The sequence below is a fragment of the Hyperoodon ampullatus genome (assembly GCF_949752795.1).
Source record: "Hyperoodon ampullatus genome assembly, chromosome: 9".
NCBI lineage: Eukaryota > Metazoa > Chordata > Mammalia > Artiodactyla > Ziphiidae > Hyperoodon > Hyperoodon ampullatus.
The window spans coordinates 106,258,763-106,272,165 of record NC_136922.1 but is presented as its reverse complement, the minus strand read 5'-3'; the positions used below and the strand labels follow the sequence as shown (position 1 = coordinate 106,272,165).

Here is a 13,403-nt window from a genome sequence, read left to right as displayed (position 1 = left end):
TATACTAAATGGTCCTCCTCCAGTTTCTGCTCTTTCTAGGCAGAGCACAGAAGCAGAAAATAGAAAAGTCAGCGCGGGTAGCACCCCCTTGCCATTGCCACCCTGACCGCCACCAGCAGGATTCTAAGCAACACTGCTCTGTCCTGAGCACACAGCTGCCTGGGGGTCTTGGAAACAGGCAGCCTGATGCAGCAGGTGGTGGTGACCACACTTTGAGTGCCATGGGTCTGGATGCCCATGCTGACAGCTCTCGGATTCTGAGAGGATGGGAAGGGGAGAAAATGACAAGAGGTCCTCAGGCCAACTTTTCGAGGCACTGCCTTGGAGTCACCGGACCATCCCACTAGCCCACCGGTAAGGTGGGTGCAAAAGTCAGTCTATGCTCAAGTCGGCATCACCTTTAAGGCATTTACAAACTAAAACAGTCGGCATCCATCAGAGGGAAAGTAATCATAACCCTTTACGTTCACTTGTCGTGTCAAACTCTCGAAAGATTTTCCTACCAGTTACTTGACCTGATCAGATACACTAGAACAGGTGTTGTTTTCGTCCCAGGTTTACCGGCAAGGACTCTGGGAGATCAAGGAGACCGGCGTCTGGTCCAGCCCTCAGCAGGTTGTAGGTGGCGCCAGACCAGGATGGAGGTGCTTGGGGGCCTGTGCAGAGTCCTGCCCCCGGCTCAGACGGGATCACAGCACCCGTGCACCGAGGCAGACCAGCATGCGTCTCATGTTGCTCCGTGTCCCCCCATCATGGCAGGCTCTCGAGCAGCCCCCAGTCACCCCTTGGGCTTGGGCTGTACTAGCAAGACTTCAGGCGGGGGCTCCATGGTCTGGGACTGTGTTAGGAGCTCGGGTGGCTTAAACAGCAGAAACTTGTTGTCTCCCAGCCCTGGAGGCTGGAAAGTCCCAGATCCAGGTGAGGGCAGGGCCAGGTCCTCCTGAGGCCTCTCTCCTTGCCGTGTAGACGCTGTCTTCTCCCGTGTCCTCACGTGGCCGTCCCTCTGTGTGTGTCTGTGTCCTGATCGCCTCTTCTTATAAGGACCAGTCAAATGGGATCAGGGCCCACCCATACAACCTCATTTTACCTTCATCACCTCTTTAAAGGCCCCATCGACAAACAGGGTCACATCCTGAGGTCCTGGGGCTTAGGGCGTCACCTAGGAATCTGGGGCGTGGCCGCACCTGGTCGCTTGGTGGGGGGCAGCAGCGTGCACCGACTAGAGCAGCCGGCTTCCAACCCTGGCTCCGCCAGGTGGTGCTCAGGGAAGTCGCTCCCGTCTGAGCCTCAGTGTCCCCACCTGAAGAGCGGGGGGGGGGTTACTGTGGGATCTCCAAGGTCTTCCCGGCCGCAGTGTCTGCGTTGCTGTGTCCTCAGGCGCAGGACCTGGAGGGCATGGAGAGCAATGACCTTGCAGCATCACGGTCAGTCATGGAAGGAAGTCCCTGGGGCCTGGGGCTCCTCACCCAGGAAAGGGGGTTAAAAACGCTGGCCCCGACCCTCTCAAAACCATTGTTTCAGGATAGAATAAGCTAAGATATATCCCCAAACAGATTTTTAACAAATATTCCAGAGAGATCCTGCCATAGCTCACGTGGGCGGGAGCTCCCCTTTGGAACCTGCCCTTGGGATGCAGGGCGTCTTCGAATCTCAATGGATTTGAGCTTTGATGCCCCCATAGTAAGTGTGCCTTCATCCAGTGACCGTCAGGAGACGGTCCTCAGCCTCCCGGATGTGACTGAACCCTCTTATTCCCAAGTGAGAAAGACAGGGGGTGTGCTGTGCTCGGACCTTGTAAAAAGAGGAGGAGGGACACTCACAAGTGCACACATGGACACACACACATGGACACACATGCATACATGCCTACATGCACACATAGATACACATGGACACACACAGGCACATGTGCATACAGGCAAACACGGACACACACATACATGCACACACACATTCATTGCACACTCATAGAGGTGCACTTAGAATGTTTCTGGGGGAAGGAGAGCTGGGCTTTAGGGTCTGGGGTAGCATCAGCCTTACTTTTTATTCTATTCTTTTGTTCCTTCTGGATTAAAAAAAAATCAAGTGAATGTGTAACTTTTTCTATTTAAAAATGTTTTTAAAGAAAGGTGGACTTCGCTGGCAGTGGTTAAGACTCCTGGCTTCCACTGCAGGGGGCGCGGGTTCAATCCTGGTCAGGGAACTAAGATCCTGAATGCCCATGGCGTGTCCAAAAAAAAAGAGTGCTTTCTTTGCAGCCAGCGGGAACTGGTGTGTGTATGCGTGTTTCCACAACTGTGGAGACGGAACACCCAGAGCTTCTTAACTTATCCCATTCTTTCATCCTTTTCCTCTGAGACCTCTAAGGTTTTCCAGGGAAATCTCACCATTTGCCCACAAGTACACAGATGATAAAACTGGGAAATGCCACAACAGGTTCCGCAAACGTGACTTTTCGCCTCTTCTATTCTGAGAAAGTGTTTTGCAGAGGTGGTTAGAAAGGGATAACTATTGTGTTTTCAGTAGCAAGATGGTGAAAGACACGCAGATGGGGGGGACAGAAACTGTCAAATAAGAACAGAGATATTGTATTCATGTGATCTTTATAGTATCATCAACTAGGATTTATTGACTCTCTTCCAGGCAGTCTTTTTCGAGTATTTCTTTTCATTTTTATTCAGAATCACGGAAGAGTCCCCTTTAAAAAGTCCGAATTAGAGAGGTATGTTTGTCCGACACGAAGATGGAGTTGAATCAATATTGCTGAGCGAATGAACAAATTCACATCACCTCTATTACTGTTGCAGTCTTACGGCCTTTGCCCTTTTAAGCACTGTCACTTTCTTCTATTACTTTCTTTTTTAATCTGCAAGATCCTTCCGGGGTAAGCGAGCAGAGGTCAAAGCTCAGAAACAGCATGAAAAGGTCGTTCTAAATCCTCGCTTAGAGTGATTTTTAACAAAGCTTGAAAATTTATAACATTTTTCACGTGGATAGCTGTATTCAATTCACCTAAAATGTTTGAAAATTAGTTTTTTTAAAGACTAATAGAGTAGTTTTTAAGATGAGAAATCAAATGGCAGTGCCAAGTTTGTATTTAATAATGAAAAGAAAGTATGTTTTTTTAACTTTAGGAAAAAGTCAAATTGAGTTAGATGACCCCCATTTGGAGTTCATTAATGGTGATCCATCATGCGATCTTTCTATACTTTCAAGTTTTCTATACTGTTAAGTTGAAAACAGGATCCAGAATAAGAAAATGTGATTGAAACTTTAATAGTTTTGAATTCTGGGGAAAATTTCCCCCAAAATCATGTTGTTCTTATTTTGTTATTTCTATTTTTCTCACAACCTGAGAGTATACTTCATGTAGACATAACATCTCCACGAATAAGAATAGGAAACACTTGCAAAATACTTTATTTCAAATAATAAGAGTGCCTTTTCCCAGTATTCAGATTAAAGGGGGCAGAATTGTGATGTTACTTTCATAAATTTACTGTGTCATTTGTGGTAAATTGTGCTGCAGTCTTTGTATTTTTGCACCCAAGGTTTTACTGATTGCACAAATTCACCTGTTTTAACACCGAATTTATGGAAAAACTAATATTAATTCTGTTGTTTGGCTCTCTGAACAAAGGCTACTTAAAATCTCTCTTATTGATTAAGTCCAGATGGGATTCATTTTTTCTGATATACAGAACACTGGAAAATGTATCAACCTTTATTATTCCTCATCGAAATGAGCTTCTTTAGGTTTCTAATTATACTGTTTAATAAAACTAAACAGTCAATGCTATTTGCATATTATATGAAGAAGGCTCACACAACAAACTCAGAGCAGTCAATTCACATAAAAGCCAATTACAGATCTCATCAACTTAGAAGAGTTTCTGAATTCTTGCTTTCCCGGCTGTAGCCTAGAGCAAAGAAGGTTTGAATGTTCACTTCTAAATATTGACTTTTAACTAATATCAGAAGTGATTTCAGTATTTTTATGGATGAAAAGTTAGTGATTAAACTAGATGTAATATTTGCTGTAACGTAATTAAAAGTTTTACATTAACTAAACCTCTAGAAAGAAAATCTTTGCAACCATGTGAAACTAACTATCAGTCACTAAGCAGGTTAAGTACTGGTTTCCTATCTGAGGGACACTCCAAAATTGTCAGACAGTTATGAAAAAGACAGTGTACCACAAGGACAATCTCCACATCAGACTGTACACTGTAACATAATTGTGATAGCTATCAAGCAAGAAATTTGCTACAAGATGAACAGAGACACAGTAATGAACGAACATGGGAGGCACCCTGTAATTGACTGTTATAAAGGTGTTGTCATAGTGCTCTGGGATAGATCCCTAACTCCAGTTTTTTCAAGAAATCAAAGCCAAAACTTTCAACTACCTTTTTCCGTTTTCAAGTTGGGATCTGAGTATCTCCTCCCACTCCCATGTCATTGCTCACACGATAAGCACATGGTCACAAGGGGCCTAAAGGAAAAATAAATAAACACGACATATACCAAGTATGATTTAGAGTTGTAGCTAGATTCCAAAATGGCAAAAGTTAGGATTTACTTTGATGAGGGTGTGCTAAGATAGCAATGAAATTGTAACAGATCGTTTTTGTATTTATAACGTATACCAGATGAGTCTGTCTGTAAAAGTAATGGCTGATAAGAAAACCATGCCAGTGAATCGGTTTTCTCCTGATACAATGATGGCGGCCTTTTTCATTCATATTTTAATGAGGTTAGTATCTCTGAGACCCTCCTTCCAGGGTGGAGGAAATGCTCCCCGAAGATTACAATAGGAGTTGCTTTATTGACAAGTACTATTCAGAACCTTCATAGTATAGGAAGAAAGAGGTAGTTTTATTCCACTTGTCTCAATACTTATTGCACTCTTATAATCAAAACACTTTGAGGGGAGAAAAAGGCTCAATTATTCCTTGAACAGTCTTTAAGTTTAGTGAATGTAGTTCAGCTAAGTGGAATCATTTTAAACCCTAATCATGTGCATTTTAATAAGTGTATAAATAGCTGCCATGCATAAGCATCTTTTTCTTTAAAATTTTCTCACAAAATCGGATGCTTTGGCACTTTAGGTCAGTTTTTAAAAAATATTTCTGTAAAACGAACACTACTAGTCTCATGTTGGGTGTTTTCCTTTCTTGCTTTCAGTGAAGATTGTAACGTGGCATTTTCCGAGCTCTCTGCCTGTAACATTTCCTGCTCTTTCTACTAAAGAACATTTACTCAAAAGAGCCAGCAATTACATCAAAAAGCCAGTTAGCCTTCAAAGATGTATGAAATCAGCAAGATTCACGTGTTGATCCCTAGGTATAACATATGTGCGTTAAAATAGGCACAATACTACTATATTCAAATACGTAAAATTCCACTTTCAAAATAAGAAAAACAATCCCGTTTGGTGGAAAGTTATCATGTGGCGACTGTTTTTTAAAAAGCGTCAACCCAGGAAATAAATAATACAGCTCTCAAAAGTAAGTTGTGGAGGGTCTTGCATATTGACATCCTGATTTGCTCAAATCTTATACACTCAGGATTTATGCACGCAGCTCAGAACGTCAGGTCAGTTTAAAACAAAAAACAGTTTCGAGAGTAGTCTCATCTCAACGGGAAATACCGTGGTGTGTAAGGACGGCATCCAGGGTTCCAAAAGCACCCTACCAATGCTCAGACCCTCTCCATTCAGAGATGGCATCGCCCCGCGGTGTTTACAGTTTGATTGGGGAAGGAGAGGGTTAGGGAGGGGGGAGAGAGAATGGATTCTTGATCACAGTTAGATTTTTTAAATGAAAGAGCCAACTCTTCACTTTGAGGTTAAAAATGCTGCTTTGTGGACATGCAGAAAGTACTATGAGCCTGTTCATATGGACCAGACAAGGAAATATACTAAAGCACACGCAGGGCAGGAAGAAACCATAATCATTCTGTTAATGATCTGCTTGATAAATTGTAATTTAAGAATTTACCTCTGTTTCCTAGCTTTTAAGTCCCAATACACATTTAATCTTTAGTTTCTGAAACAGATTTTCAATGTGTTAACCTATGTTTTTGGTTTTATTCACAACTTACGATGCTTAAGTGGCACAATTAAAGGTGTAAATAAAAACGTAACTTGTGTTTTGACTGTGCGCTTTGAGCTACTTTCTTTAGGGTCTTTTGAGTGTCGACACTTAAAAAAATTAAAACACTCAATTTTTTAACTTGATATGTTAGCGGATAAAGAATGCTGCGGTACACTCCAGTTTAATAAACGACATAATTGCAGAGTTGACCGCATGGGCCTTGAAAGCAGTTCGTAATCAATCTCAAGTCGAGTTTTGCGGGCAGAAGGAGGGATATTTTATCACGGCGCACGTGGTGGTGCTAATGGAAAGTTCATTAGTGCCGGCTTTCTTTGGCTCCTTCCTTTTCTACAGAGTTCGCTCCTTGCCGAGCCTGGGGGGTGACGGGAGTGACGCTCGAGTGGTTTTGGCTGGAAGCAGGGTTAAGCGCAGAGGCGCGCCGCACAGCCCGCCCCGAGCCCCGCGGCCAGATGGCAGGGAGGGGCGCGGGGAGCCTTTGTGCGCCCGGAGCGCGCATGTGAATGCCGCGCGGTCGCCGGCACCGGAAGGGTTCACACTGCGTCTGAAAGGGGACAATGGAGGCTGGATATATCAACATCGGAGAAATCGAGTTCATTTGCGATTCAGCCCCTTTCACCATGGTTGTCATGCAAACTTCCTACTTTGATCAGCAGAGGGTGGAGAGGGAGAAAGCCCGCAGAGGCCGGGGCCGCGGCGCGTCCGCGGCGCCCTTGGCGGGTCCCCGCCCCCTTCCGGAAGGAGCCGCGGGGACGCAGCATCCTGCACCTTGACCTGTCTAGACGGCCCCCGAGTTTTTGTCCCGGTTACCAAGGGCGAGGGGTGCTCTTTGACCCCCGCGCGGGGCGGAGGTGGTGGCCAAAGGGTCCTCTGAATCCTCGCTGGATTCCGGAGGGAGAGGGGCGCGCGGAGACGGGCACCAGCTGTTCCAAAGACAGCGCAGCCGCGCCTGCGAGAGGGGCGATTCGGTCAGCCCGGCTTTTCCCTGCCCCCGGGCCCGAGCGGCCGCCGAGGGGCCACGGCGCGCAGGGCAGCGGCTGCGGAGCGCGAGGCCCGGCCTTCGCCCAGCTCGGGATGCGCTGGAGGAGAGAGAGACCCGAGCGCTCTCTCTGGCTCTGTCTGTCTCTTGCAAGTAGATAGATAATAACAGCCATTGCCTGTGCTTAATGCCTTATTCTGCATGTTCCATGACTTTCCAAAATTATCACCCGTAGAAGTATAGTTTCTAGCTTGAATAGAAGGTTTTTCTTCTGTCCACTTTCGAACATAGGCACTTTTTAAAAACCAGAATTTAGGCTAACCCCTTAAATTATGTAAATGATAGAAAGTGCACATGTTGTATCAGGACAGGAATACTGTTTAGGGCGATGGGGTGTGCTACCACGTGCATTCAGGGGAAGGTCTTTTAAATAATATCACCGTTAAGACGAGTTTCCTCCCTTTTTTGGCTTTTCTCCGCAGATTCCCTTAGCCCAGTCGGAGGCGTTCCTCACAGACCTCTTGGATAAAGTGTGTGAGCGGATGAATGACTACAAGCTCGAAGAAGCCCCCGTGACCAAGGAGGAGACTTTCAAGAGATTTGCTCCAAGGAAAGGAGGCAAAATATACAAAGAATTTTAAAAATTCTATTTTTATTCTGATGCTTACAGACATTTGAAATTCGCGGTAAGCTATCTTCTTCGCAGAGGAATTCCGTACTCCGTGAACATGTTTTTGGTACTTTTTTTTTTTTTTTTTTTTGGCTGTTTGTTTGGGGTTTTGTTGAGTTTCAAGACATGCCCATTAAAATGTTATCTATTAGCTTTGTTGTCCTGCTGCTTTCTCAGTGTTAACCGCGCACTTAGTGACTTGCCTTCTGAGACACCTAGGGGCTGTGGTATTTCATCTCCGTGGAGACAGTTAAGTGATATTTTCCAGAAAGTGCGTTACAAATCCCAGTGACTTGGAGGCACAGTTTGCATGTTGCTTTGCTCCTGGGGACGGTTGGGAAGAGGACCCAGTCCGTCCCCGTGCCCGGGCAGGTCTCTTACAAGTTCCCACGTCAGGAATCAGGGACTGTGGTTCCGAGGTTAAAATCCAAATTAAAATGAATGTCGTTTTCAAATATTTATAGCCACATGATGGAGGGAGAGTGACACACATCACTTTTTCCCCCCAAGGCTTCACAGAAGAGAATTTTTTTTTTCCTGAGTTCATTCAAGTATTTTAGCACAAACTCAGTTAAACAAAGGCTTAGTATGATAGTTGGCTATATGCCGCATTTCCTCCCATCATATTGTTTATTTCACGTGAATGCTGGCCTCTGGCTCTCTAGAATGTGCCTGGCAAAATATATAGCAAGAGATTTCACTTTACTTAATGCTATTGAGTCAGACCAAGTGGTGGGAAAGCCTGTTTGAGAAATGTCTTTGGTTCACACGTTGGCCAAAATGTCAGACGTGCTGAACCCCTGGTATAAGGGCTGCAGCTGACTTTTGAAGATTTCATTTTAATTAAAAAGTCAAGGCAATAATTCAGGGCTAAAAGTACTGTAGAATGGGAATCACAGTGAGGAAGTGTGTTTGTATCTCACAGGTCTTCCATAAATATGTAATAGTGGAATTTAAATATTTTAAAATGCCATTTAAAAAATTTTAGCTTCTCACTTAATGAACTCGGAAAATGAGTTACTAGTCTCCAGTGAACCCTCTTTACCATCACAGTTCCTAAGCTTGTGCTTCTCCAACGCAGACGCACGCTCCAGTCAGAATTTAAGATTTTTGGGTGCGTGGGTACCTTTGAGCTCTCTCTTCTCTGAAATGTCAGATTTGGGGTGGGGGGAAGCAAAGAGAAATTATGGATGGATCTCTTAAGTGGTATGAAGAGAAACTTTCCTGAGTAACTGAAAAGCCCTGTTATCCCGAGTGCAATTGAAGATGCACTTGTGTTTTGATTGCTGAGAAAGCTTAATTATTTTCACACTTCAGACCCTGTTTTAAAACCACAAAATGGATTATTATGTTAAATCTAAAGGAAACTGGTTTAACCATTTCAAGGAGCCGTGTTCTCTAAAGTTTCAAAACAAACAAACAAACAAAAAACCTGAAGACTTTCAGTTCCATAAATAGGAGCTCCATTCCTCCTGTTCCCTGCATTCCATTCCAATTTGAGGAAGAGGAACAAATACAAAGAACCATTTTCCTGCCTCACCCTCGTCTTTCAACACAACTAATCAGTTAGCCAAGTCTCAGGAAAATGATGCAATTAACATTCTGGGAAGAGGGTTAATCCAATGCAGTGATGTCTTAAACCAAAAGGGCTAATAAAAATGGACTACCTTGGTAACATGATTTTATATTTTTAGCTAATAAAACTGTGACAAGTTCTTCCTAACAAGATGTCCTGTGAGTGCATATCTATCCACATATGTTGTTATTCTGTTTCTACAGTGTGAAACTATAATGGAAGTGTACGAAGATGAAATATTCTCACTTATCGCCCAGGAGGCACACTACCTCGCTGACAAGCTGTGCAGTGAAAAATCAGGTACTGTGTCTGATGTAGCATGCGCCCTCTCCCTGGCCCACCCCTCTCTTGAGCTCAGCACTGCAGCATCTTTTTTTTTTTTTCAAACCAAGTCTCGCTGTCTCCCTGCCACTGACGGGGTCTCCACTGAATCAGAAACGACGCCATGTGAGAGAAAGCAAACAAACAAACCTCAGGGCTATGAGGCCTTGCTGGTTGCACTTCTTCTCCTCGACATTTTCAATGAATTTTAAAATGCTTGATTTCCAATTGGGAAGGAGCACAATTGCACAAATCCAAGAATCCAAAGCGTTTCTCTTTTTAAACTTTTAGAGCTGAGTTCTCCATCCTGGACCAGGGAAGGAGAATCCCTTTATGACTTGTGTACTTACCTCCACCAACAGAAAGTGGGATCTTTCTTTAGTAAGAAATTTCAAATGTTTTTCTGTTTGTTTTTTTGGCGCTGGATTTTTTTTCAAGTTCCTTTCCCAGCATACCTACTTCTTAAAAATTTTTTTCTGGTAGAGGGTAGAAAATAATACTTGATTCGTATTCTTAAACACACACATGCATACGCACAGTAAGAAGCTAGAAAACACTGCCAGAAGTTTATTTTCTATATACAGAGTTGAAACACAGGGCCACCCTGACCCAACCCTCCATTTGGTTGAACACACACCTTTTAGTCTGTATCACGTTGATACTTTTAAAATCCATTTACAAGAATATAGTACAAGTTGTACATTCTTTTCAGATATCTTTGAAAAACTGAATGTGATATATGAAGACACTGATAGAAAGCTGGGGGAAACACTTTGATGCAATTATGGAAGCTTGAGATGTTTAGCATTCGGCAGTTGTTTATAATAAAGTATAATATACCTGCAGCCATAGGATCAAATTTAGTGCTGAAGTCCTTAAAATAACAGTTACTGTGAGTAGAAGATAAATATTTGTCATCCAAAGTTACTGAACAAGAAAGTAACAAATTTCCATTAACATGATGACATTTTCTTACCCTGAGTAGATAATGGGGTTGTTCTCTGTTTAAAATCCAGTTTAGTTGGGAATTTGAAGAAGAGCATGGTGAAATGATGTAGTCAGGATATAGCCAGGAATTCAAGAGCTTTTTTCATTGATTTTGATATTTACTGTTGTAACTTGTGAAATTCACGTAAATAAGTGCATAGTCACAATTTCCCAAAGAAATTATTTTGGAAGGTTTTCAAGCTATTCAGAGGTGAATGTGTGCGTTAAGATGTAAGCAAAAATGTAACGATGTTGAGAATATTTGTTTTCCTATTTTTTCCTCATAAAGGATTTGGGCTTGTCCTAATCATCTATGGTAAATGCAAATCATTTGCTGTATGAACACCTGCTCAAATATTACAAAAGTCTCAAGAAAGTTTCACCAACTCTTTACGGCAGTAGTTGCCTCAGATAATAAGATTCTGAGGAAAGACTCTGTTCCCAAGTGCAGCAATTTGGCTTAATTTTGATAATATTAACTATCTCTTTTCATTCCTTCTGCATATTTATAATTAGAAATAAAAATTAATATTATCCTAAAGAAAATACAAGCGTAAAGCATAAACTTAGGATATGTGCAAGATTACTAGTATAAAATAAAACATGATCAAATAATTCTTAATAGCATCAATTTTTAAAAAACTGATTAAGTGCTTACACTGTAAACATAAGTATCAGTGCCCCAGAACTATTGAGAACACAAGGTAACCACTCCAAAGAGTAAACCACCACCACATGGCTGCTACATAGTAAAATGGAGTGAGTTTTTTCAGGTTGTTTCTCTGTGAAACATACTTACGGATGTTCTAAACCACTTATAAATTAAAAACTAGGAATACAGTAATCCTAAAAAGAGATAAGAATCCCTGCCCTCCTAAAACCCCCTTATTATTGAAGTAAGTAAACCTCATGACAAGATAAAGAGTTTTTCAAACTTAAACATTATTGCCAGGAAACAACTAAAGTGACACAGCAATGAGAATAATTCCAGTTAATGACTCTGCAGCAACCAAGATGGAATACGTTTTAACATATTGGGATACTTTCGGAAATTTGTGTAAAAGGTGAGACTCTCGTATTGTATAAAAAATCCAGAAGCTTTTAAACATAATTAATACAAGTACAGTAAGTTTCCTGCTATAGCATGACATTCACCCTCTGTTTTGTAAAGGTGATGCTTTATTTTGTGCTGTTGTACCACAGTTTTGCTATGATCCCTCTGCACGATTTAAATGATGTTTTAAAAATATGACTCTGTGTGTGTGTGTGTGTGTGTGTTTATTGGAGGCTATGAAAACTACAGTAACCAGTAACTCTGTACCTAGTATATACTATGAGCAGATACTGTACTTAGAGCTTGTAAAATGTCCACATTGCTTTCAGGGAGATTAATAATCTTTTCAAAGATAAATATTTCTAGGACTAGAGGTTTGAGTGGAAGTTTAGTCCCTTTATATGCTTTATATACACCTTATGTGTGTGTGTGTGTATGTGTGTGTGTGTGTGTGAATTTTGCTTTTTTCTATTTCATGTAGACCTTTTCACTTTATTTTTAACAATTATGTGGGAGCAGATGAGGGCACATCCACAGACTTTAACATTTCAGCTGTAGACGTATAACTGACCTAGAAAATTGTAAGGTATTTAAAGTGTACATCATGGTGATTTGATATGTGTGTACATTGTGAACGGATTCCCCCATCTAGTTAATTAACACATGTATGATTCTTTAAAATATTAATATTCTAAGGCTCACCCCCTACACAAAATAAATGGGGAATAATGGAGGAAATATATCTATATTAAACTTAAAATGACTGTGTTTGGCTTTAAAAATAACAATTTAGTGAGATTTTCATAAACATGTGTCATCCTTTCAACAAATGAAAAACGTCTCAGTGAAAGGCTGTGGGTCTGCAGATGGATCTGCAGATGCCACTATAGCTTTATTTACTGGATAGAAGAAAAGTTATCAAATACACCCTGTTTGGGGGGCATGAGACAGTAATAGTGGCAGCAGGTTATTTCTTACGTAACTCTTTTTCTTTCCTAGGCATGAAATAAAAGTGAGTTCATTAGATTTTCCTGGTTGAATGTTTTGTGGCACATGACTCAGGCTTTTCCAGATTGTCGTTTTAATGTCTTGAAGTAAAAATGGTATTTTAAAATCTTAATAATATATAAGGTCATGATTAAAATGATAGCTATACTCCACTCAAGGTAGAACATGTCACTCTAGATTATGGGTAAATGGATACTCTGGTCTGTGGAGGTTTTCTTTAGGTAGAGTGAGGGTATAAACACAAATACATAAATATGTTTTGTATACATATCACTTCTGCTTTGATATCAAATCTTAACATTTAAAAACATCAGACCGATGAGAATCTGTGACACGATCATTTTGAATGCCACAGATAAAATAGGTCTCAGATATCCAGAAATGTTTAGCCTACATTTAAAGTAAAAGCATTTTGACCTTTTTGTATAGACTTCCAAGCACTAATGGGGGTGTTAAATTCTAATATTCAAAATAATTACTTTCAAGGCTAATAAATCATACAAAATAATACGAAGGCTGGCCTATTTCCTATTTTAAATAAATTACGTAGCTAAAATAAACCATAGCCCAGTCTAAAGAGAGCTGGCATTAATTGCTGCCAGTTGGAAATGTACTACGTATCCAAGCGTCATTGCCTGTCTGCTCCTTGGATTAGATGCCCAGCACACTGATTCCCTGTCTCGAATATTCCT

At 41.6% G+C, this 13,403-nt stretch overlaps 1 protein-coding gene across 1 annotated transcript in view; it reads left to right on the top strand.

Annotated features, from left to right (window-relative positions):
- CNPY1 (canopy FGF signaling regulator 1) overlaps nucleotides 1–13,403 on the top strand; it is a gene marked incomplete at its 3' end in the record, with an annotated part of 37,749 nt that overhangs the window by 24,025 nt on the left and 321 nt on the right. Inside the window, 3 exon segments of the mRNA XM_079710925.1 lie at nucleotides 7,578–7,733; nucleotides 7,737–7,781; nucleotides 9,545–9,641. Of these exon segments, the coding sequence (XP_079567051.1) occupies nucleotides 7,578–7,733; nucleotides 7,737–7,781; nucleotides 9,545–9,641 (298 nt within the window).